The 25,616-nt window shown below is 38.4% G+C and overlaps 1 protein-coding gene and 1 long non-coding RNA gene across 8 annotated transcripts in view; one reads left to right on the top strand and one right to left on the bottom strand.

Moving 5' to 3' along the window:
• CCDC141 (coiled-coil domain containing 141) overlaps positions 1-25,616 on the bottom strand; it is a 210,969-nt gene that overhangs the window by 114,307 nt on the left and 71,046 nt on the right. For all 3 annotated transcript variants that reach the window (XM_035007626.1, XM_035007624.1, XM_035007625.1), the window contains exon 8: positions 10,770-10,886. In XM_035007626.1, coding sequence (XP_034863517.1) covers positions 10,770-10,886 — 117 coding nt within the window. The remainder of the gene's footprint in view (positions 1-10,769; positions 10,887-25,616) is intronic.
• Positions 1-25,616, top strand: part of LOC118012273 — a 118,311-nt gene that overhangs the window by 67,747 nt on the left and 24,948 nt on the right. For 2 of the 5 annotated variants that reach the window (XR_004679665.1, XR_004679663.1), the window contains exons 3-4: positions 6,367-6,440; positions 9,759-9,790. The exons of 2 other annotated variants lie outside the window; for them this stretch is intronic. This is a non-coding gene — a long non-coding RNA (uncharacterized LOC118012273). The remainder of the gene's footprint in view (positions 1-6,366; positions 6,441-9,758; positions 9,791-25,616) is intronic. One more of the 5 variants, XR_004679664.1, reaches the window with a different exon arrangement.

Genomic DNA, 25,616 nt, shown 5'->3' with positions numbered 1-25,616 from the left:
GCAACAGAGAAATAATGGTCAAAACTTTGTGAAAGATGGATGTAGTACTGCAATTCTCAAGTGTTAGGTGGAAAGCAATCTGATATTTCCCCTCCTGCCTTTTGTAAAAAAACTAAGTCTATTGAAGACAATATCATAGATGTACTAAAGGAGAAGGAGATAGAGGTGAGGGTTATCAAAAGATGGGGCGATCTGGCCAGCAACCAGAGAAAAAGCTGGTTGGGAGAAGAGGCGCATGAGGAGATGGATGGTCTTTTTAGGGCAGTGCCATGTGGAAGTCCCAGGCTTCCCCGGGCATGGCTGTGAGTTGCCTCCCAGGGGATGGAATAGTTGGGCCATCCTAGGGCCCCAAACAGCCACAGAAGCAGAGAGCCACTGAAACCGCAGTCTTCATACAGGCTGAGACAATGACTGTTTCAGAGGGAGTCAGCATAGACTGATGAGTAGAGGGGCCTTCCGAAGCTATGGTGCCTCAGGAGTCCAGGAACACTTGCAAAACGCTGGGGAAAGGGAACTCCAATAACCACAGAGACCCACCAGTCAGAGGATGGGAGCTTGGAATCAGGTGTATGTTGATTAAAAAGGAAAAAAAAAAGATGTAAAAGCAAACAAGCAATATTTCATGCAAAAATATTGTAGTTTGTAGGCTCAGATTAATACTACTACTCAACATAATTTTTATAGTCTCTGTCAAAGATTCCAGGCGCCCAAATTGAAGTGGTGGGCCTGGAATGAGAAGAGAAGGAGATGGGAGGTAAGAATGGACTTACACTGAGAGGTCATCCGACCTGAAGGGAGAGAGGGAGAGAATAAGGCTCTAATGTGACCCTGAAATCTCTAACCTGGTGGCTGAAGGACTGCAACATCTTTAGCCAAGAAAGAAAACGGGAGGATTTGAAGGAGAAAGTAATGATCCTAGCTGAGTTAGAAGTGCTATTAAGAAGTCTATGTGTAAATCTTCAACAGGAATTTCTAAAAAGAAGACTGGAGTTGAGAAATGACATATGGGCTGGAAATTTTTTTTAAAGTCTAGAAATCATCAAAAGAAAAGTGATGTTGTCATCATGGGATTAGAAAAGGCCACATGAAGAATGCAGGAAACAAGAGAAGAGCCACAGATTAAGCATGATAGGCCAAGGGAGCCTGGAGGAAGAGTTGGCATTGAGCAAGATTTAGAAGGAGCCATTCCAGAGATGGAAGAACTAGAGAAAACAGTGTTTCAGAGACCAAGTGCATAGAGAGGGTCCAGTCATTAGTTACTGAGAAAGAGCAGTTTCTTCTAATGCAAGTAAAGGATTAGTGGGGGAGTAGGGAGGCAGGAGGCAGAAAATAAAGTAGTTGCATTAGTTTCCTAGGGCTGGTGTAACAAGGTACCACAAATGGGGTGGCCTGAACAACAGAAATGTGCTCTTTCACAGTTTTGGAATCTAAGAGTTTGAAGTCAAGGTGTAGGCAGAACTGGTTCCTCCTGAGGGTGGTGAGGGAAGCACCTGCTCCCAGCCCCTCTTGGCTTTGGCGATGGCTTTTTTCTCCCTGCCTCTCTTCACATTATCTTTCTTCTGTGTGTGTCTGCCTCTGAGTTCAAATGTCCCCCTTTAAAAAGCCACATAGAACTAGCGTCCACCCTAATGACCTCATCTTCACTACTTACACCCTTTTTCCAAAAGAGGTCACATTCTGAGATTCTGGGTGTTAAGACTTCAATGCAGAAATGTTGGGAAGGATAATTCAAGCCATGACAGTAGCCAAGGAAAAGGTGGAATAACGTCTTAAGGATTGAGCAGCAATGTTTTTGTTTTTGATTTTGTGAGACTAAAATGTAATTGAGGGACGGTGAGAAGGGGTGACTGAAAAATGAAGAGAGATTCAAACTGATGAGATGGGAAAGGTGGGACCTAGAATGGCAGGTGGAGGCTTAGATTTGAAAATGAGAGGAATGGGAGAAAAGGTGGAAAAGAGACACCAAAGGCAGGGAAGAAAAGAGTCAAGCAATTTCACCTTTCATGGCCACGTGACTCTGAGGTTAAGTAAAGCCTGGCTGGGAGTTTTAAAAGAGGATAAAAGTTTTGGACTGGTTATTATGGGGAATGGAGCAGGGAATTAACAGATGAAAAATAAAGAATTCATAAGGCTAACTGATAATAGATCATTTCCTTTTAAAATAGATCTAATCAGAAAAATTATACAAGTGCTTCATCTTTTTTCTGAAGTAGAAACAGAGAAAATGGGTGATTGAGTTACTCACAAGTAGCCCTGGTGGCCCATGTGGAAGAGTATGAGGAAGGAAGTCAGGAAAAGGCGAAAAGAAAGGGGGTGCGGGGAGAGCAGGGTCAGTGATGTTTTGGAACCAAAGAGGCCACAGGACTGGAAAGCTGAAGTAAAGGCCTTTGGAGTGATGAACATCAAGGAAATCTATGGGCACAAGTATTGGAAGTCTCTAAGAGAATGCTGAAGTAGCACAGAAAGGTTGCAGGGATTTAAGGCGTGAGTGTTTTAAGCCCTAAGAAAATGCCTTCTCTGATGTCCACTTCAAATAGACTCACTTTCACTATTATGATTATGACAGCAGTATTACCTTGAGTTGTAATAATAGTAACTATACAAATCCATGTTTTGTGGAAATTTTATTTAAGGGCTGATAAATGACAAAGAGGCTGAGGAAGAGAGGAGGAGAGTAGATGGTAGGGAGGGGGAGGGAGGAGGAGTGAGGAGGAGGGAGAGGGGAGGTGGAATAAAATGTATAAAGACTTATTGTAAAAGTCGTAAGTAAAAAAGAGAGAGTGGAAGCTTTCTCTAAGTGGTTAAACAACGAGCTGGTGAAGATTCTAAAAACAAAATGACAGCAGGTAGTTTTAAACCTAGTGATCATGTTCTTCATTTGCTTCCTTAACTCATCCCTTTCTTAGATGGGCATAAACATTTCTGAGGGACTTTCTAAATCAGATTTCCCCTGGAAATGAAAGCATATGGTTCACTAAGCTTTAAATTAACCCACATGTTAAGGCTACAGTAAGTTTACCACTGTGAAAATCCCATCACATTGTAGATTTTCCCAATGCTTGCAGACAAAGGCAGTACTATTTATACTTATTTCGCCTGTTAGTAATGAAATTGTTTCTAATTTATGTTCTGTGAAAAGTGACATCTGCTTTTAATTGGAAAGCTCATTAAAAAATCAGACAAGTAAAACAAATTATTCACTAAAATGAAGACAGAGGAATTGAAATGCACTAATGCAGGTGTCTTTACTGTTTGGAGACTCACTTAATTTCTTCCTTGAGACATTTCAGATCCAGACCCCACTTTATTTTTTAAATAACATAAAACATTATAAAAGAAACAAACTCTGCTTCATTTTATGCATTTTCCTTATAATCATCAGAGATGATATAAGCTGATTTACTGAAGCAATATGTTTTATAGTAGTTTTACCATTTTCTCATGTACCTTCAGTGAAAGAATTTGGGGATGTAATGAAAGTTGAAATAGCAGAATAGCCAGCTTCTTAGGGCGCCTGGGTGGCTCAGTTGGTTAAGCGACTGCCTTCGGCTCAGGTCATGATCCTGGAGTCCCGGGATCGAGTCCTGCATCGGACTCCCTGCTCGGCAGGGAGTCTGCTTCTCCCTCTGACCCTCCTCCCTCTCATGCTCTCTGTCTCTCATTCTGTCTCAAATAAATAAATAAAATCTTAAAAAAAAAAAAAAGTCTAAAAATAAATAAATAAATAAATAAATAAAAAGAATAGCCAGCTTCTTTATATAGGTTAATATGTGCCAAAATGAGAAGAAAAGTGATGTATGATATATTTACATAGTTTAATAACATGCAATCATTAAAAAGCATATTTAAAATATGCATTTAAATGGGGAAATGCTTATGATATAATGCTAATTGGAAAACTCACACTGCAAAACAATACATACACAATTTTGTATATAAAAACACACACATATAGTATATTATACACACATACACAGTTCAGGGATACTCAATTTTATGTAGGTTTTATTATTTCCTTCCCATTTCCATATACACCCACACAGTATGAGTGATTTTAATTTTCTTTAGTTTTATGTATTTTCTCATTTTTCCAAAATGAAAATGTACTATGTAATCAGAAAAATAAAACAATAAACATTTTTTATTTAAAAAAATTTTTAAATTTTATATTTTTGAGAGAGAGAGCACGCATGTGTGAGAGTGCAAGCAGGGAGAGGGGGCAGAGGCAGACTCTGTGCCAGGGTGACCAAGGCAGGGCTCTATTTGGTGGGGAAGAGGGGGCACAGCACTCGGGAACAATCCTGCCACCCTGAGATCATGACCTGAGCTGAAACCAAGAGTCCAAAGCTCAACTGACTGAGCCACCCAGGTGTGTCCCTAAACATATTTTTAAAGAGCCACTTCCTCATAGTGGTTCTATTGATGAGAATTATGTATTTAGAATAGTCAAATAAGCTTGCAAGAGATTCTGCTTTACTTCCTTATCTTATAAATATTTTGTAAATCTAAACTTGACTTTTCCTCTAAATAAAATTTATGTGGGATCTAAGCAGTGGTATTTTTTAAGAATCCCCAAATAATATTATTTAAAGGAACTAGAGGCCAAGATCACAAATCTAATTTATGAAATCACTCAGCAACAACTGGAAAATATTTTCAATGACTTGGAAAATCGGATTAGATGATGAATCATGGAAGATGGTTTTAATCTTAAAGCTGAGGAATGTGAATTCTACTATATTAAAACATTGAAGATGATGTTTCTATATACATCAGAATGCCAAAGATCATTGTTAATCAAGGACTTTGTAAACAATATATAGTCATCTGGAAAATTAAGGAGAATATAGACATACATGAAATAGATGGGGAAGACCTCTAAGTTAGTGCCTCTTAAACTTTAGTGTCAGTTCAAATCCTGTGGGGAAATTTGTTAAAATGCAGATTCTGACATAAAAGGTTTGGTGGTTAGAGTCTGGGATTCTGTATTTCTAAGACTTCCAGATTCCACTGCTGCTCTCTGGGGGCCACACGTTGAAAAACACGGCTACTACTCTCTTTTAAGCCTTTAAGATGGCGATTAATATCCTTCATCTCAAAAGACATCACACTCTACCTAAAGTTGCATCAGAATTGCAATAGCTTTCTAAGTGACTTTTCTGTCTTCGTTATCACTCCCTTTCATTCTTATCATTCACAGTTTGCAACGTAATTTACAAAGACACAAATCAGTTTAAGCCATTACTACACTTTGATAGTACCTCATTGCCTGTCATGTCTCCAACCCAAATGTTTACAGGGGCCAGGCACATAATGTGAATGAGGTGAAGCAAAGGTGGGAGGCGAGGTAGTAACGAGGAAGGGTAGGGACTGTGGAAAACTGGAGTGCACGTGTCTTTTCTAAAGGAAATAGCTATTATGGGGCTCCAGACAAGTGTTGCTATGTCTATATGGAAAGGTAAGCCTGATACTGCCAGATCTTCCAGTTTTTTTAGAAGGAGAAGAAAATCTGGATTGGATTTTGATAAAAACATTATCATCTTAAGATTGACAATAAATTTCCTTTAAAGATTTATTTATTTATTTATTTATTTTAGAGAGAAAATGAGTTTGGGGAGGGACAGAAGGAGAGAGAAACTTTAGCAGGCTCCTTGCTGAGCTCGGGGCCCATGTAAGCCTCAATCTCATGACCCTGAGATCATGACTTAAGCCAAAACCAAGAATTGACAGTTAACCAAATGTGCCACCCAGGGCTCTTGACAATAAATTAAAAAAAAAAAAAAATCCTGATGCCCCAAACTACCTAGAATCTCTGGGCACGAGATCCAGACTTCAGTATTTTTTCAAAGCCCTCAGGAGATTCTAGTGTGCACCAACTACAAAGGGTCTGAAACTGAACCAAAGTTTGAAGCAATATTAGTGAGAGGATTAAAGATCCACCACAGTGGTATGAAAATTACTTTAAGCCGAAAACATCTGAACAATCAGCAGTCACAGAAATATTAGCTTAACTTAAACAGAGTATCCTGAAAATACAGCTACCATTGACCCTCTTCCCAGGGAATTTCCTAATTGAAAGAAGACTGACCCTTACCAGCAGGAAGTACAAATTCAGCTGCCATTAACTCTTCCCACTGGGAGGAAGACAGACTGCCCATTTCATTAACATCAAAAAGCCCAGTAGAACCTTCCATACTCATTCATTGAGGCCCTAAGCCCCCCAACCCTTTTTTGTTAAAATGATATATATAATCCTCAACTTCTGGCTATTCCACAAACTTTCCATTACAGGGACCTCCCATGCATGTATGAAAATAAACCTTGTCTTTACTCCTGTTAATCTGTTTGCTGTCTGTTAATTTGTAGACACCCAATCACTGGACACAAATTGGAAGAGGAAAAGTTTTCCTCCCGGCAGAAATACAAGTTCATTCTTGAAGGTAGTTCTTATATGAACATTATTTCTGATGTGTGGAAGAAGGAATGATTATGCCTCCTCAAAAGAGATAATAAGGAAGTGTTTGTTTACATATTATTTTAATACATCTTAAAACCAACTCAGCTCCAAAGTTTGAATTCAAGCCTTGGGGAATCAAATTAATACATGATAAAATCTAAGAGTATTTAAGATCTTAACCAAAGGGTGGTTTATAATCATCAATGTCTGCTATTTCTTTATCTGCTACATATGTAAAAGGAAAATATTTTTCATATTTAGTAAAGAAAGTATAATGATTTAGCATAATTTATTCATAGTCAAAGGTTATAATAAAAATTCTTTTAGTTCATTATTTCAACACATTCTGAATAAGGCATCACGTTTATTAAGAGATAGAAAGTTTTCCATATTTCTTATTTGAGTATATTCCAGTAAGAAATTATAGAGGCATTTTCAAAATTTATTTTAAAAAACTTACTGCTTAAAAAAAAAGCAATACAGGGGCGCCTGGGTGGCTCAGTTGGTTAAGCGACTGCCTTCGGCTCAGGTCATGATCCTGGAGTCCCTGGATCGAGTCCCGCATCGGGCTCCCTGCTCAGCGAGGAGTCTGCTTCTCCCTCTAACCCTCCCCCCATCATGTACTCTCTCTCTCTCTCATTCTCGCTCTCTCAAATAAATAAATCTTTAAAAAAAAAAAAAAAAAGCAATACAGAACAGCTCCCTGCTGCTCAGTTTAGCTGTGGGGAGCAGAAACACCTACTTTTCCTGTGTTACCAGATTATTTATATGTGTTTCACTAATGAACCCCCAGCTTGAGGCCTTATTTATACATAAAATCTCCTTTGAAAGACACATTCCCTCTTCCTCTCCTCATACTCACACCCAAACAAAACTCCAAAATGTAATATGCTGGTTCCTGTTTAAGGCCATATAAAAGTGGAATCCATCTGTAAGAACAAGGAACAAGATGGTTGAAAAAGCACGGATGAAAACTATTTGAACATTTACACCATCCATGGAAAAAGAAAAGCAATACCTTTGAGCCACTACTAAAATGTGGGTGTTTTCATAGATATTTTCTAATTGAATATTCATGCCTCCTCCTTATAGGTGAGGAAGGTAAAGCTCAGAGAGGTCAAATGTTCCCAAAGTTACATAGTGAGTGACAGCAAGGATTTGAACCTGTTTTTTTTCCATGTGGATGCAACCTATTATAACCTTATAATCTATTTTTAGAAAACTTGCTCATTTAGGTGGGAAGAGGTCGGTAAAGTAGCTAAGGAAACATCTAACCAGCAAAGGTTGGTAGGTCCTTCCAGAAATCTTAATACTGTAAATAGGACTGGCTTCATGGGCAAAGGACCCATGTCATCCGACAGGTTCCTGAGTTTAGAAGAGCCATGTGCTCGGTTTATGCTCTGCTGTTGCTGCACTGAAAATTCAATAATTTATTTAAAAAGTCCTCCATGTTTTCATTTTGCACTGGGTCCTACATATTATGTAGCTGGTCCTTCTTCTAAAGGCCAACAAAGTGAGAATGAAGTTTACAGATATGAGAACTTTCCTTGAGGAGCCAAAAGGTGGTTGGGTCTCAGTGTCAGGGGCATATGGCTTAGAATAGAATAATGGCAGATACCATGATAGGAGATAGGCCAGGGGAGAGCTTTCTGGGTATGATGCTTTCTTTCCCCACCTGCTTGGTCAGTGCTTGTCAATGTACCTTTTTCAGGACAGAAGATAGTAGCTCCAGTACAGTAGCATCCAGAGGGAGAAACAACATGAGGCTAGCACTGGAATCTACCAGGTAGATAGCTAATATATGAGAGGTAATCAAACTGACCTGTTTCTTAGTGAGCCCTACCCAACTCTCACTAAATGAATGAGATAGAACATACCCCAGGGAAATGGGTTTTGGAACAAAGCAGGATTGAGAGTCCAATCAGTGGGAGTTCCTCCAAGGGATCCCCTCCTTTATATGTGTCTGGGGTAGAGGGGAAAACCATGAATGGTTGAGCCCTAATTATAACGATAGAAGCTCTCTGCACTCAGGGGCACCCAGCTCCCCACCAGAAGGGGACAAGTTGGAGCACCAGCTCTCACACCTCCCATGCCTTACCAGTCAAAATTTCTGCTCTCCCAAGGGAATACTAGCTCAGGGGAAAGTAACATCTGATGAGCATAAGCAACACACTGAAATACGTGAATCAGAGGAAGTAGAATTAAGGCACTGGATAGATCAAACAGTTAATGTGTGAATAAAGTATACCTTAAGATATAAGGAAGAACATTAGATAAAATGAAGCTTTATTTCATTTTATCATATCAGTTCATAAAATGAACCCGGTAAAAACAATTATGAAGCAGAATCAGTATGAGGCACAAGGCATGAAAAATCGCCGAAGTGAAGAAACTTGGCGAGAGGGCTGAATAACAGAAGTGTGGTAGGGGAGTCAGTGAGCTAGAAGGTCAGGCATTTCAGAAGGGAAAAAGAAATAGGAGCCAGTTAAAATTATGAAGGATAGAAATAGAACATTAATATCTATTTAACAGAACTTGCCAAAGTCCTATTAGAACTGAGTTTAGATGTCAAAAAATAATTTCTCCAGACTGTGAGATTTTCCTCAGGGCTATGAGAATCCATGATTAGTCCACAGTTACAGGGAATATAACTCCAAATATGACTAAATTATGTAAGTAAACCATTTTTGTTTGTTTTAAAGAAGGCAACAATCCTGTGCAATTCAGGTCATCTCTTGTGCTTAGCATTTAGGGATTTTGATAGAATTTTCACTGATAAAACCTGGGTTTGACACCCACAGAATAAACTGCTGTTGAACCTAAACAGGTAAACCAAATGCTGAAAAATTTTAAAGAACTTTAAAAAATCATCAGTCATAGCAATCTTCTGTGATTGCGTCTTTTATCAATCTGGCAAATATTCAGACCAAACACATAAAATACCTATGTATACTGCAGTGTTCAGAGAGAAGCGATAAACAAAAAAACAAAAGCATCCTGGTTCTTCTGTGATTTCAGTCCAGATAAATGCAGTCTACTGCTTTCCCTGCCTGCCTGTCCCTCCATCCCCTGCCACCAATTCCATCCTCCCAAACATGTAAATATTTATTTGTCTTCCTTATTTTCAACCCTCATCTGGTAGTGCTGGCCCATTGTTTTCCAGAGCTTCAAGGCTTGGCTTTACCTACAACTATCAATCATTCAAGATATTAATAATAGAAAGTTCTCTTAAGTCTTGATACTGATTAAGGTTTTCACTGTTCCTATTCAATCTAATACAAATGGACTTTTGTTTCCTTAGAGATCAAAATGGAGCACTTGTAAAGAACTTTGGTAAGTATTTATAGACCCCACAGATACAAAGGAGTCAATTGCCAAATAAGAAGACACAGTGGGGGCGCCTGGGTGGCTCAGTTGGTTAAGCGACTGCCTTCGGCTCAGGTCATGATCCTGGAGTCCCGGGATGGAGTCCCGCATTGGGCTCCCTGCTCAGCAGGGAGTCTGCTTCTCCCTCTGACCCTCACCCCTCTCATGCTCTCTCTCTCATTCTTTCTCTCAAATAAATAAATAAAATCTTTAAAAAAAAAAAAAAAAAAGAAGACACAGTGGGAGAGGAGCATCTCTACACAGCCCCTCTGCTCATCTTGCTTTCAGTACTTCATGATTGCATTCTGCACATTCCACATATCTACAAGTGGTTGACTGGCTCGTAGCCATTTCTTTTTTGCAAAATGAAAAAATGTGAGGCAAGTTAAGGAAATAGGGAAATGTAAATGGGAACAGCAAGCAAACTATACCTGGAAATCATAAAAGTAATAGCATAATGAGATCTTAGTGTAGAACAAGAATTTTTTTTAGAAAGCTAGCAGAATATAGGCTTAAGAGCTTTGGGCCTTGGAGTTAGATAAGACCTGAATCAAATTCCAACTCTGCCGCGGACAAGATACATTACATTGGTCAAGTTACTTTGCATCTCCAAGCCTCTGTGTTTTGTTTGTTTTGATCTGTAAAATAATACGTACCCCTTAGAGGTTTTGTGATAATTTAGATAAGGATCCCTTATACTTAATATAGTGTTTGATAGATAGTAACTACTCAAAAGAAGATAGTTATTATTATTGTAGAGGCTGTTTTGTTCCTTATTATTCTAGAAGCCCAGTCAGTAGGTAGTGGTACTAGCTAATAACTATCAGAATCTTTTCTTTGTAAACAGTGAATTATTCAGAGGATTTAGTACTTCTCTACATTACCTACAGAAGCATATTCAAAAGAAGACCATGCATTTTAAAATTATTTTTAATGTGTCTCTTACCTTTGCTTTTATTATCAATTCCTCATGCTTACAGATTAGCTCCTCATTGTCTGAAAGTGATGAACCTAGACTTTGTTCCTGTAAATCTCTTATGGTTTTCTGAAACCAACAAGTAACCTAGGTAAGAAGCACAAAGAGAGACGAAATTTCAAATGATTAGAATAAGTAAATAGAAATTAAAAATATTTCCTTAACCTTTTCAAAACTTAAGCTATTTCAGTTTCTTTCTACATAAGCTCATCTCACATATTAAATTAATATGATCAGGTTTGTTTTTTCTTCATTTCAATCTCTACGTAAGAGAAAAAAATAAAGTAATCCCCCAAAAGCATGAAAATGATACATCAGTTCAGTAGATTACATGGAATGAAGGAAATAATTCAAAATCTCCTAATAACAAAGAACCAGAATAGATTCCCACAATCTATAACTCATGCATTCTTTTAGAATATAAATCTTCCCTGAATAAGAATATGAATGTAAGTATGGAGTTACATAAACCTACATGAAGATATTAGCATATGTAGAATTATATTTCTACTATAAAATGACAATGCAAAAATATTTCAGCAATGCGATTGCTGAAAATCTGTATTCAGAAAATAAATGGAGAAATTATTAATATTCTACTGATATTATAAACAGCTAAGGGCATGACTCACATTCATTTAGACTTGATTTACAATACATGATTTACACAGTGTTGAAACAACAAATAGCAAAGGACTTGAAAGAAACTGTACATTTTTAAATGGTGACATAAGTAGACATGGAACCAATGACATGGAGCCCCTGGATACAGATTCCTTATTCCAGTTAAAGCAAAGAGAGTTTTACTCTCAAGTCCTACAGTGTTATCTCCATGATCACATCACAGCTACTGATCCTTAAGAGGCCACAACATGCTAGACAGTTTGCTACTTGCTTTTTGGGCATCATCTCTATTTCTCTCAACAATTCTCTAACAAAAGTGTGATATCTTCATTGTAGAGATGAGGAGAGGTGAAGCAGCTTATCCAGGGCCATACAGTAAGTGGCAGAGCCAGGTTTGTCTCCAAACCTACATTATTCTTTTCACCGTGCCATGCTGCCATCTTAGGTAACCTAAGTCTTACAGCCCTGGCCATCAGGGGTACTACTTCAAGCCTGAAGAATGAATCCTGACATCCCATTCAAAATGGTGGGCAACACCCAAACGTTGTACTATGCTTTTTTTCCAGCCTAGGTTGTCTTGCCTACAACAACCTCAGGATTTCTCTGAACTCCTATAACATAGAGAAATGTGTGAAGCAGATAGTCAAAGAGAAAGCTAGATTAGTCCTGAAGCTCCACATAATAAATGCACACCTCCCTTCTCCCCCCCACACACAAGTTAGGAGTTACCTAGAATAGGACATTTCATTACCATTACAGGGCTGATATCACAAAACTGATTATGAGATCAAATGGTCTATACCAACACTTAGCATTTTTCAGCATGGAATAAGCAGTACATTTGGGGTAAGAGAGTTTCTCCAGCTTTCTGCTAACTGGAAATCTTTGTTAACCAGCATTTTTGGCTACCATCAGCACAATTTAAAAATAATGGTAACCCTGTAGCAGTTTACATATGAAGTACACCTCATTTTTTTTTCAGAATATTTGGTAACCTGTGCACAATATACACATTAGCCAATCTCCATATCTAAAGTATTGTATATGTATTTACAATTATTTGAAGATAATCTATCTTTCTGTTATCCCAATTAGAACTATGTGATATGTACAATATGCATATTAGAACCCACAGAGAGTATCTTATCAAGAGCTATAAAATTTATTCACTGATTAATTTTTATAAAAATAGTTTCTCATAAAAGATGCAGTGAACCCATATAAAACCACAACTAGAGGAATGATTTAAAGGTTTCATCAAAGAAACATGGATCATGAATATAACTAAGTTTAAGAGAGCATTGACTAAGTACTGGGAGTGAGTTTTATTTTTTCTTAGCTAACATGGGAGGAACTCAGAAATCTCAAGAATGTTTAATAGGGAAAGTTAATATAGAATCTGAGTGAATAAAAACTGGGTACAAACAGGTGTTTGCTAATCTCTAAACCCTGAACCCTCAGATAATCCTATTCAGTTTTGTGAGTCAAAGACTTGTCATCTAGCACATGCCAGCAGTGATGAAAGCCGGAGAGGAGTGAGTTGTTTCGATTTTTAAAAGTTATCTACTGACCTCATCCTCTAGATTTGGCAAATACTATTCAACCCCCAAAGGATACTATTTCTGTATGGCAATACTATTCCCTATTAAGAGAATGTAGTTAAAGATCTATGTTGGTGTTCTGTGTATTCTGATCACATACCTTCCTGACAAAGCATGCTGACTCTTTAGATCTACACAATTTTACTACCAAATGCACCCTGGGAGGAAACATAAAAACAAGCTGGCATAAAACTCAGAAGTCAGTAGTTCATTGTCAGGGTGTTACATCTCATCATGAGGTATCATATACATGAGCAGCCTTTTAGATCAGATTACTGTGTGGTTCTGTAGCATACACACAGAATAGGCTCTCAGAGTCCTTCTGATGTAAAAGCACGACACCCTAAGTTACTGAGAGTATGTCAACCATAATATCCCGCCACCCAATAAATCAGTCATTGCATCCCACAAGTAGCTACTGCAGACAGCTGCACAGATATTCCAAGAGCACTTTTTATAAGTATTTAAATTATATCAGCTGCTGTCCAAAAGCCTGAGTGATAAAGTACAGTAAATGATGCATCAGGACATTCTGTAGAACATGGTCCTTGCAAAAGGATGAAAACATGAGCCAAGGATTCAGGGGATGCAGAAAAGAAGAAGAAAAAAACATTCAGAGTATGCCCTGGAAATCAATTCTGGGCAGTGATGGATTAAGGAGGTAATTAGAACATTTTCCCTTTCTCTTCTCAGTTCCTACCTTTCAGCTTGAACTAAGCAATGTGTTCATGATCATCCCAGCAGTTTGACATGACATTCTAGGTACTCAGTGCCCAGTGGAGGTAGAACTAAGATAGAGAAGGAATGGAGATCTTTTTTTGTGGGGAGAAGGGGAACACCTATCAGAGAGTAAAGGGAGATAGAAATAAAAAGGAAGTCAACAAAGATTCAAAGCAGGAGCAAAACCAAGAACTGCCTTGGAAATGAAAGCTGCCAGGAAAACTCACTCAAATGCTGTATGTAGACCTGCACTGTCCTGTATGGTAGCCGCTAACCACACATGGCTATTGAGTACTTGGATTGGGCCAAGTCTAAATCGAGATGTGCTCTAAGTATAAAATACACAGCAAATTTCACAGACTTTGTATAAAAAATAATACAAATGCCTTGTTAAGAATATTAGTATTGATTAAGTATTGAAGTACTATTTTAGGTATGTTAGGTTAAATAAAATGTATTATTGCTTTTCACTTTTTATGTGACTTTTTACCTTTTTTTTAAAAGATTTTTATTTATTTATTTATTTGAGAAAGAGAGAGTGAGTGAACAGGCATGAGCAGCGGGGAGAGGCAGAGGGAGAAGCAGACTCCCCACTGAGCAAGGAGCCCGACACAGGGCTTGATCTCAGGACCCTGAGATCATGACCTGAGCCAAAGGCAGATGCTTAACTGACTGAGCCACCCAGGTGCCCCAACTTTTTACTTTTTTAATGTGGCTACTAGAAAATTTGAAATCATATATATGACTTGAATTATATATCTTTATTGAACAGTTCTGCCACTCAAGGATATTCAGACTATCCATATTGGTTAAATATAGATCTAAGGACTGAGTTTTAATTAAGGGCAATTTAAAATAACAGAGTCAAGAGAATGGTGAAATGAGATCTCAACTGGTAAGCATTTATGGACCACTGAGGGGAGGATAAGGAAGTAGAACTAATGATACTTCCAAAGAAGTTTATTGGTTCAGTAAAGGAGCGATCTGGAACAGCTTTAAGGAAGCAGAGGCAGCAACGCAGCCTCCCCCACACTTTTTTCTTTATTTATTAGATGAGACTTAAGCATTTTTTGCAGGCACAGTGACTGAAGATACATGAAGGAGAGTGGATGCAGGAACATATCAGGAAGAGGAGAAAGGTTAGAAGAGAGCACTAACTAGGCAAGGAAGGGCTAGTTTTTGCTTATTGGACAACCATCCCCTCCTCAACACCCTGCTGAGAAATAAGAATGAAGAAAGTAAGAGAAATGAACCCCTCTCCTTTCGCAGAAAGGGGTCAGGGACTACTCTAGGCAGGTTACAACTTACCTCATGCAATCTTTACATCCCTCCTCTGTGGAGGAAACACACCCAGCATGTGTGTTATGAGTTTAGCAACTTGCTTAAGGTCACACAACCAATAAGAGGAAAGCCCCACAGACAGAAATGTCATGGTCAGAATTCACGCTTTCTTGTTTAATGTTTCCCTTCTCCTCACCTCCATATGCAGAACCAGAGGATTCCAGAGGAGAGAAATAGTTATCAGGCTATTTTATGAACATTCTTAAGATAAAAACCAAAACGCAATACCACAGTTAGAGTTTAACACGGAAATAGGGTCTGTGTACTACCACGGGGGTTCAGTGGAAATACTGCCTTTGAGAGCACAGACGTGGGTCAGGCCCTTTAGGAGCATTGCCTGAGAGGAAGAGGCCAGCTATGGGCAGAGGTGACAGTAAGCACAAATCGTGAATTCCAAAGACAGGACTAATACATGGGAGTGCCAGTGATAGAAAACGCACTCTGACAGTCAAGAAGAGAAAACTCAGGTGGCAAGAAGGTGAACTTCTGCTGCAGCCCAGAGCGATGCATGAGACTGCCAAAAACTACCAGTCTCTTTTTGTGCAATTTGTTCAACAATCTGCGATCAGATCTTATTTTTTGAACTTTGTTTCAAGGTATGCAGGAGGAGGCGAGCCAGCAATAAGTACTTCAAACCACCTTAACAGCAATGCTTAAGGGAGAATGAAAATCTTTTCAAATTACTTTCATTTTCTTTTCCATGTGCAGAACAATTCTTGACAAATAACCAGTTACTACTAGAGACGAAAACTGATAAGGGGGAGGAAAAAGCATTAGTTACTTATCTTCCTTAACCCAAGACTTTTTGATAGTCTCTCTTCCAAGTATCAAAAATGCACACATATACAAAGGTGTTTTCAATCATAGGGGATGGCCACAGATGACACTTCTAACATCTACTTTGTTTTTGAAGGCATGTTAGTATTATAACAACTATTTTATTTCCCATAATGTTTTTTGTTTTTTTACAGTAGGGAAATTATTTCATATTAGGCCATGCAGTCAAATGTGCTCTGTATTTAATTAGGCAATAACAAAACTTCAAATATCCATTTGCTACATTGGGTGATCATGTATATTAGGGAAAGAGATACTAAAGCTGTGTCATTAATGTTTATAACTGAGGACTTGGGAGCAGGGAGAAAAGAAGAATTACTGTCAAAAACATGGATTGGGTTTCTTTTTAGATGCATTCTGGGACTAATTATTGGCTTACGAATATTTGGACTTCACTTCTTTGATTCTAGGAGGATAATGTTCACAATGTTTCTTTTGTGGAATTTGGAAACTCTCCATGAATTATGGAAGTCAACTGGAAGGTATTAGTATCTCCTCAACAAATTATGGAATCTCAGTATTCTCTGTTGATGGGTAGTAGGAAAGCTAAAATATGTTGTTTGTCAGGAAGCAATTTTTTTACTTTATAAACAGCTTCACAGATAATTTATTTCCCTGTCTAGAATCACAATTTTATGTATTTAATTATTCTGATTTGTGTTGGCATATCATTTTTCTTCTCACATCTATATAGCAAGAAAAATGGCACTAAAGACTTCCTTCCCAAGACCAGCCTCAACTCTTGTTTATGTTTATGTAGGTTCTTTACTTTCAACTACTTAATGGAAGAAAGCTGTTTAGTCCAGTAGCTAAAATCAGTATGGTGGATGTTTCTAGTCCTAAATTTTATTTCTAGCATTGCCTCTGACTCATTGGGGCAAATTGCCCCAGCAGTAGAAGAAAGCCTTTATTTCAAGAAAGGAAACAGAGACTAGCCCAGTGTCTCAACAATGTGCATTTCTGCCAAAAATATCTAAGGCACGGTTTTCCCAATATAACCTAGGGTTCCACTGTAAGTGATCTGGAGCTAATTATATTCACTCTGTGTGTGTGTGTGTGCGAGAGAGAGACAGAGAGAGAGAGACAGAGAGACAGAAAACAGACATTACAGAGCTATTTAGGAGTGGGACCAAAGTTTGACATTTTCACATTACCATCCTGGTTCCTAAGCCATGCAGCCAAATAGATTTCATGCTGAAGCTTTGGCCTAGATTCTTGCTTGTTGGAAAAAATGAGAGTCAGAACCTATCATATTGACAGGATAAATAACTGCTAAATTTTAAGGAATGTTGTCATTCTTTCAAAGTATGCTATTTACTTTGTTTGCTTATAAATATTCCTAAAAAACATTAAAATTAATCATACTCTTTGCTTGTCTTTGGGGACCATGAGAATGAAGTCCCACTTCCTGGCCATTTTGGGGTGGTAGTAGTGTTGAGAAGGAAAGAAAAGCCAACAATCTCCAGCACCAGGGGCAGGGAGGAAACAGAGCTCCGGGTAGTGGGAAGAGATCCACTGGCAGTCTGGGGCTTAGCAGATAGCTCAGGTAGCGGCAGCTAATCCTGCCATAGGATGGGAGGGTTTGAGGATCAGAGATCAATGCAGAGCCCTTCCCAGGGAGCACCCATATCAAACAGCTTTGTCATCAGTCCTATTACTGCAGAGTGTCATTTGGTCACAGTGTGTGACCCCCCCCCAATCCTCTCACAACTGATTAGGGGGCTTAAATCATTGTGTCTAATTAAAATGCTGGTGAGCCAATTGAACAGTATGTAGAAATGACAGACTAAGTTTCATGATTACATAATCAACCATAAGAAGTATATATGAGCTAAAAAAAAATAGCTAAAGGGTGAAAAAAGTTAAAGAGAAAAAAGTTAATTTTAAACTTTATCTTACAAATAAAGTTAACTTTCTGAAAATACTAGGCTGACTACCAAGCCACGAAATGGCATTTATTGCCCCTCTACACCATAACGTTTTAGAAAGTTAAGATTACCTAGTGATTTATGATATGAGGAATTCTTAATTGCAGGAAACAAACAGTATTGTTGGAGTGGGGGGGGTGGGAGGGATGGGGTGACTGGGTGATAGACACTGGGGAGGGTATGTGCTCTGGTAAGCGCTGTGAATTGTGCAAGACTGTTGAATCTCAGATCTGTACCTCTGAAACAAATAATGCAATATATGTTAAGAAAAAAAAAAAAAGAAGAAGAAGAAGGTAGCGGGAGGGGAAGAATGAAGTGGGGGAAATCGGAGGGGTAGACGAACCATGAGAGACAATGGACTCTGAAAAACAAACAGGGTTCTAGAGGGGAGGGGGGTGGGAGGATGGGTTAGCCTGGTGGTGGGTATTGAGGAGGGCACATTCTGCATGGAGCACTGGGTATTGTGCACAAACAATGAATCATGGAACACTTCATCTAAAACTAATCATGTAATGTATGGGGATTAACATAAGAATAAAAAATTTAAAAAAAAAAGATTACCTAGTGATTTAGAAAACTGGTGTGGGATCTGGTCAACATGTAGGATTTCATGTGCCAGTGATTATCCAGTAAAGCTCAGAAAGTGCCCACCAATGTATATAGTGATATGGTGAACATCTGAATATATATTGAGCACTTACCATATGTAAGCTGTGCTCTAAGCATTTTTACATATATAACATCGTTTATTTTTATTGAAAATCTATAAAAATCTATAGATACTATTACTATTATCATTTTACAGAAAAGGAAAATGAAGCATAGAGGTAACTAGTATGTGTAAAAGCTAGAATTGATATCCACACTATTTGCACCAGAGTCCCTCTGTCAGGACCTTTGACATGCAGTGTCTTTGCTCTGTACTAAGACATCAGTGTCTTAGCATGAATGCATGCTAACCACTTTGCAATAATGGTTAGCATGCATTCTATTTAGGAGGGGGTTCTATTGTTTTCAAAACCATATGATTCTCCAAACTGAGGGTTCTAGAGGGGAGGGGGGTGGGGGGATGGGTTAGCCTAGTGATGGATATTAAAGAGGGCACATTCTGCATGGAGCACTGGGTGTTATACGCAAACAATGAATCATGGAACACTACATCAAAAACTAATGATGTAACATATGGTGATTAACATAACATAATAATAAAAAATAATAACAATAATAAAAAGCATGCGAGTTAAAAAAAAAACATGATTCTCCTGTACTTTCAGATATTTTCCATCTACTGCTGGCACGTCTTAGAGTAAATTCTAGAGATGGCTTATGTGTTAAAACTCTGCAATAAATTTTAATCTATGAATGCCTGGAAAGTTATGTATGTCTGTTACTGGGCTAAGCTACTGGATACCAGTATCTCCAAGATAATTCAACCTTTATTTTGGTTTCATGCCAGTCAATGTTAGAAAGCTGTGTTCAGAGAGATTTTTTTTTAAAGATGTATTTATTTATTTTTGAGAGAGAGAGCGAGCCAGGGGGAGGGGCGGAGGGAGAGAGAAACTCAGACTCCATGCTGAGTGCGGAGCCAGACGCGGGGCTCAATCGCAGGACCCTGAGATCACTACCTGCGCTGAAACCAAGAGTCAGAAGCCTAACCGATTGCACCACCCAGGTCCCCCAGAGAGATTAAAAAAAACAAAAAACAAAAAACTTACCACTAAACTAGGCACTTTTATGTTATCTCATATTAATTTAAGCTGGTCAATCATTCAAGCCCTAAGTCCTATTTAGAAGAGAGCATCATATAAAGGAGAATATACTTGCACGCATGTGTATGTGTACATGCACGCACACTCACACACACAGTTTTATAGCTGCCCACCAGGTACAAGACTGGTGTCCTGAGGCTGTGCTTATATGTGCCATCTTTGATGTAATTTTAATTGCCTATTGACAAGGAGTATGATTACATATGGTTACATAATTATGATATGCATGGTACTCAAATTATAAAACCTTACAAATGTGAATTCTATTACCCTTTTCCCCCCTGCAAAGATTTGTATCTTATAAGTATGTGTGATCTGGATAGTAAAAAGAAATGATCTGCCCTTATGTCTTACTTAATTCTCTTAGATGTCCTTGACACTGTCTTGTACAAAGAGACCATGAATAACTTAGTTTTAATTTATTTGTTTGTCTCACTTATGCCTGATTGGAGCAATTGAGAAAAATTACATTCATAAATCTTCTTGCCAAGATAATTAATTATGCACGAAATATTCCAAGCTGCTTCTGATTTTCATTAATGAAGCAGATTATGTGCAAAATAAAATGCTGCTGGAGTTGGGAAGAAAGGTCAGCCAGCCGCTCATCTTTAAGTGTAAAGCAAGTACACATTTTTACATCTGAAAAACAATGATAAAGAGAGAACATGCTATGATTATGTTTATCAGACTACCACATCCCAATTAAGATAGAAAAGCATGTGGTTTTCATTTGTTTCTTTCCCTGTGATGGAAATAAATCTTACGTCACCATCATTCTGGTCAGTTAATTTCTTTTCCAAAGGAAAATTAGCTGAACTATATAGTTCAAAGCATTAGGCCATAAACACGTAGAAACAGAGAAGCACTAAATGCGTCTTTTAAATGGCCTTTATGAGAGAAGATGTGTCAGATATTCAGACATCCACATTATTATTCATCAGTAATCTTTGCTCTAATTTTCTACTTAATTTTCCTTTTTCTTAAGTGGTTATAAGGATTGACAAAGCTGGTATTTTATCATTGTAAGATTTGACAGTTCTTATGTTCCTCTAAAACAAGTACGGAATTGACAAAAAAGTCTTTGCCTTCCACTGAAACATGTGCCTCTGTATCAACTCATGGTTCCACAATGTTCTAGGCTTATCGGGTAGATCATCCAGGAACGTGATAGACATAGAGCCCAAATTACTCTCTAACAGAGTCACATCTGACTTGGCGTTGCTGCTGCTGCTACCATTTACCATTGCATCAACAAAACTTTAAAATAGAATATTCCAAAAAACTTAAAAACTTAGGTGAGATAATTATGCTTGTATCTACCTGGATTTTAAAATACTTCCTTGCTCATACAATTATCAACACACTAAGCATGAATTATTGTTTATAATATTGAGAAACTGGAGAGACTATACTTCCTCATCAATAAAATTTTGTTTAAATTGTTTAATAGCTTTATATCATGACAGATTGTTAACTACACTTATCCTGAGGAGCATGAGCATCACATAATATGTAGAATTGTCAAAACATTGTTGTACACCTGAACCTAATATAACATTGGATGTCGACTATACTTCAATAAAGAAAACTATGCTACATTCAAATAGTGAAATACTATATTAAAATGATACGTTGTACTTTTGACCAAGAATATACCTGTGATTTGTTCAATTTAATTTAAAAAATCAGGTAATAATATAGCATACATAGGTTAATTCCATTAATTTTTACGTGTTTTGTTAGGTGTTTCTTTAATAAATGTGTGTGTGCCTGTGACCGTGCTCATATGCTTATATAAAGTTCTAGAAGGTGGCAGTACGCCAAATGCTAATAGCAATTATCTATATGGATAGTGATCTAATCTACATTTTTAACAAATGAGCATTATTAAGTGACAAGCAGAAACAAATACAACTTTTTAAGCAGGTTCCACATTCAGCACAGAGCTTGATGTTGGGCTCGATCTCACAACCCTGAGATCATTGACCTAGCTGAAATCAAGAGTTGGATGCTTAACCAACTGAGCCACCCAGGTGCCCCTCTTTTTGTTTTAAACTACTCATTGAATGCCCATTGAACAAGTATGGCTGTTGAGATCATCAGAGTAAGTTTTATTTAATCATACCTTTTGAACTCAAGACAAATAGTGAGATTGGCCTCAACGCAAGAATAGTCTTTACTTGAGCATGGTGGTAGAAGTGGGTAGGAGTATAGGAGTATGTAATATGTTGGGTCTTCACCGTCGTTTTCAGGTAGGATAACAAAAAATGCTAATACTAATATAGCAGTTCTATGTGGCAGGTACTCTTCTAAGCACTTGGCATTATAATACCTTGCTTGATGATCCTAACAACGCTTTGAAGTAGGTATATTATATCTACATTATACAGAAAACTGAGTCTGAGGGAAGTTAAATAATTGCGCAGTTATTCAGCTAGTAAGTGATGGAGCCAGGACTTTAACTCAGCCAACAGTCTGGACCCAGTATCTTTGCTCTTACAAGGTAGCACACAGAAGCAACAGTTATTTTTTTTTTTAAGATTTTATTTATTTATTTGAGACAGAGAGAATGAGAGACAGAGAGCATGAGAAGGAGGAAGGTCAGAGGGAGAAGCAGACTCCCTGCTGAGCAGGGAGCCCGATGCGGGACTCGATCCCAGGACTCCAGGATCATGACCTGAGCTGATGGCAGTTGCTTAACCAACTGAGCCACCCAGGCGCCCTGCAACAGTTATTTTATTAATTACTCCAGCTGTTGTCACTGGTGTTAACAAGAGAAAATATAACATGGGATATTTTAAGATTAAGAGCCTAAATTTGATATTTATGGAAATGACTAACTTATTTACTGGCCAATTTTATTAAAAATAACATTTATTTGTATTATTATTTTTAAATGGATTTTTGTTTGGGACTGTTAGAAATGGAGTCTAATTGAAAGCCTAGTTCTCTTAACCACAAATACACATTCTTTCCCAGGGGAAAGAATATAGACCAGGTGAGAAAGAATTCATAGGTTGTAAGGCTTAACCAAAGAGAGGGAAGACAAGGAAACTAATATTTTGTAAGTTCCTCTTAGAATGCTAGGCATTGTGTTACATGTTTTATACAAGTTATTTCATTTAATCCTTAGAACAACTCTGTGAATTAAGAGTTATTATTCCCAATTTAAATATGAGACTCACTAAAACAATGAGATACCACTAAACGCCTATCAGAATGGCCAAAGTCCAAGACACTGATAACACTGATAATGTTGAGGATATGGAGCAACAGGAATTTTCATTGCTGTTGGGAATGCAAAATGGTACAGCCAGTTTGGAAGATGGTCTGGCAGTTTCTTATAAACATACTCTTACTATATATGAGCCAGCAGTGTATTCCTTGGTATTTACCCAAATGAATTAAAACTTATGTCCATACAAAGATCTGTACATGAATTCTTACAGCAGTTTTATTCATAACTGCCCAAACCTGGAAACAACCAAGATCTCCTTTGGTAAGTGAATGGATAAATAAACTGTGACAAATCCAGACAATGAACTGTTATTTAGCACTAAAAAGAAATGAGCTATCAAGCCATGAAAAGATATGGCGGAATCTTAAATGCATATTACTAAGTGAAAGCAGACAATCCAAAAAGGCTACATATTGATTCCAACTATATGACATTCTGGAAAAGGCAAAACTATGGAAACAGTAAAAAGATCTGTGGTTGCCAAGGATTAGGGTGAACGAGGGATGAAGAGGCAAAACACAAAGGATTCTTAGGGCAGTGAAATTATTCTGTATGCTACAGTGGTGGATATATGTCATTATACATTTGACTAAAGCCACAGAATATATTGCACCAAGAGTGAACCTTAACATATACTATAGATTTGGGATGATAATGATGTATCAATTTAGGTCACTGATTGTAACAAACGTACCACTCTGGTGCAGGATGATGATAGTGGGAGAGATTGTATATGTGTGGGAAGAAAGGGTACTCTGTACTTTCCTCTGTTTTACTGTGAATCTAAAACTGCTCTAAAGAATAAAGTCTACTTTAAAAAAGCACCTCCTCAATAAAAACACACAATCCTCCTAAAAAAATGAGACCCCATAAGTTAGAGGGCTCACTGAGTCTTTCTGATTTCCAGGGATGACAAGGTACCTGGATTTCCCTTAAGTATGTGACTGGGCTAAAATGTTAATTTTGAAACTTGGAAGCCCTAGAGGTAGGGGTGGGGTCATGAACTCAATGCAGAGAGGTAAGAGGAAAGTTTCTTGAAAGGCACAGCAGCTCTGGGAACATGGGGTCAGGTCAGGATTAGAGGAGAGAAGAGAGGGACAGGGAGAGAGAAAGAGAGTGGTATATAAAGGACTCACAACAGAGAAGACAGGGAACTTTGGAAATGTTTGTCTGATAAACAATTTTAAGTTCATTCTTGTCCTAAGGATTAATTTTCCTTTGTTATGCCCAAATCCTCAGTAAAAGACTATGGCACTGGATAACAGTATTCTTGGTAAGGAGCATGTAAAGTTTGGGGTAGGCAAAGAGCTATACTGGGGAGTGGGTGGGGGTCGGCAGGCAAAGCACAGCAGAAACAAGACAGCAGTGGGCAGGAGTCTGGGCAAAAGGGCTGAGAGTGGAGGTGGGTTAGAAAGTGTATGGTGGGGAAAAATGAAGGGGGGGAATCAGAGGGGGAGATGAACCATGAGAGACTATGGACTCTGTGAAACAAACTGAGGGTTCTAGAGGGGAGGGGAGTGGGGGGGGTGGGTTAGCCAGGTGATGGGTATTAAAGAGGGCATGTATTGAATGGAGCACTGGGTGTTACACGCAAACAATGAATCATGGAACACTACATCAAAAACTAATGATTAATGTATGGTGATTAACATAACATAATAAAAAAAAGTGTATGATGACTTGAGGGGGAGGCAATAAAATTCAAGCAGAATGTATGACTGGAGGCCTCTGCATTTGGGCCTCTGCTCTATGCCACCTCCTCAGAGAGGCTTTCTCTGATTAAAAGTAGACCAACACAAGACAAATTCATTGCCTTATCTGATTTTCTTTATAGCGCTTATCATCATTCATTTGGTTATGGTATGCCTTTCTAATCACACTAGAACAGTGGTTCTCATCTGGGGGTGATTTTGCCCCCCAGGAACATTTGGCAGTGTCTGGAGACATTTTTGGTTGTCACAACTGGAGGATATTCTGCAGACATCTAGTGGGTAGAGGCCAGGGATGCTGCTCAACATTCTAGAGTACACAGGACAGCCCCCCAAATTATCTAGCACCAACTGTCAATAGTGCTGAGATTGAGAAGCTGCATTAGAAAGGAAATTCCTGGAGGAAAAGGACTTTGTCTTGTGTGTTGTTATTCCCAGTACTTATAACAGCACCTGGCACATGGTAGGTACTCGATAAGCATTAGTTGAAGGGTTGATCATCATTGAAGTCTTCATTTTTCCAGCCTGAAATAAGAATCAGTTTCTCCTGGCCTCATATATGCTCCCAGCTATAGGTCTGTCTCTGATCTGGATCAGAGCAGCAACAGAAAACATGTGAAGAGACTCCTTCCCCATGCATCCAGGCCAGGAGGCCTCTTCCACATATTTCTCCCTGAAAATCCCCTCTCTTTCCTCTGTACAGATTTCAGCACGGGACTGGGACAGTTAGAAATATTGCAATAAATATCCCACCTCCTTAATTTGGAGGTTTGCAAAGAGTGCTATCCATGCTTACCCTTACGTAATTGGGACAAAAGAAGTGCACAGCAAGCATATTGACAACTGACCAAAGCCGAGCCTGCAGTTGGGGCAATGAGTTCTAAAAAGCCTGCAAACACAAACCTCTTGCCCCAAAGCCCTCTAACTACTGACATCCAGCCACAGGCCAAGGTCATATTTCTTCCTTGGCTCCAGGCCATTCTTCTAAGAACACTCCTTGGGGCTGACAGACTTTTTCACTGGCATTAGTAGCAACGTACTACACAGTTC

The sequence above is a fragment of the Mirounga leonina genome, unplaced genomic scaffold, assembly GCF_011800145.1.
Source record: "Mirounga leonina isolate KUSES-001 unplaced genomic scaffold, KU_Mleo_1.0 Mir_151, whole genome shotgun sequence".
In the NCBI taxonomy this organism is placed as follows: Eukaryota; Metazoa; Chordata; class Mammalia; order Carnivora; family Phocidae; genus Mirounga; species Mirounga leonina.
This window is presented reverse-complemented; position numbering and strand designations above follow the sequence as displayed.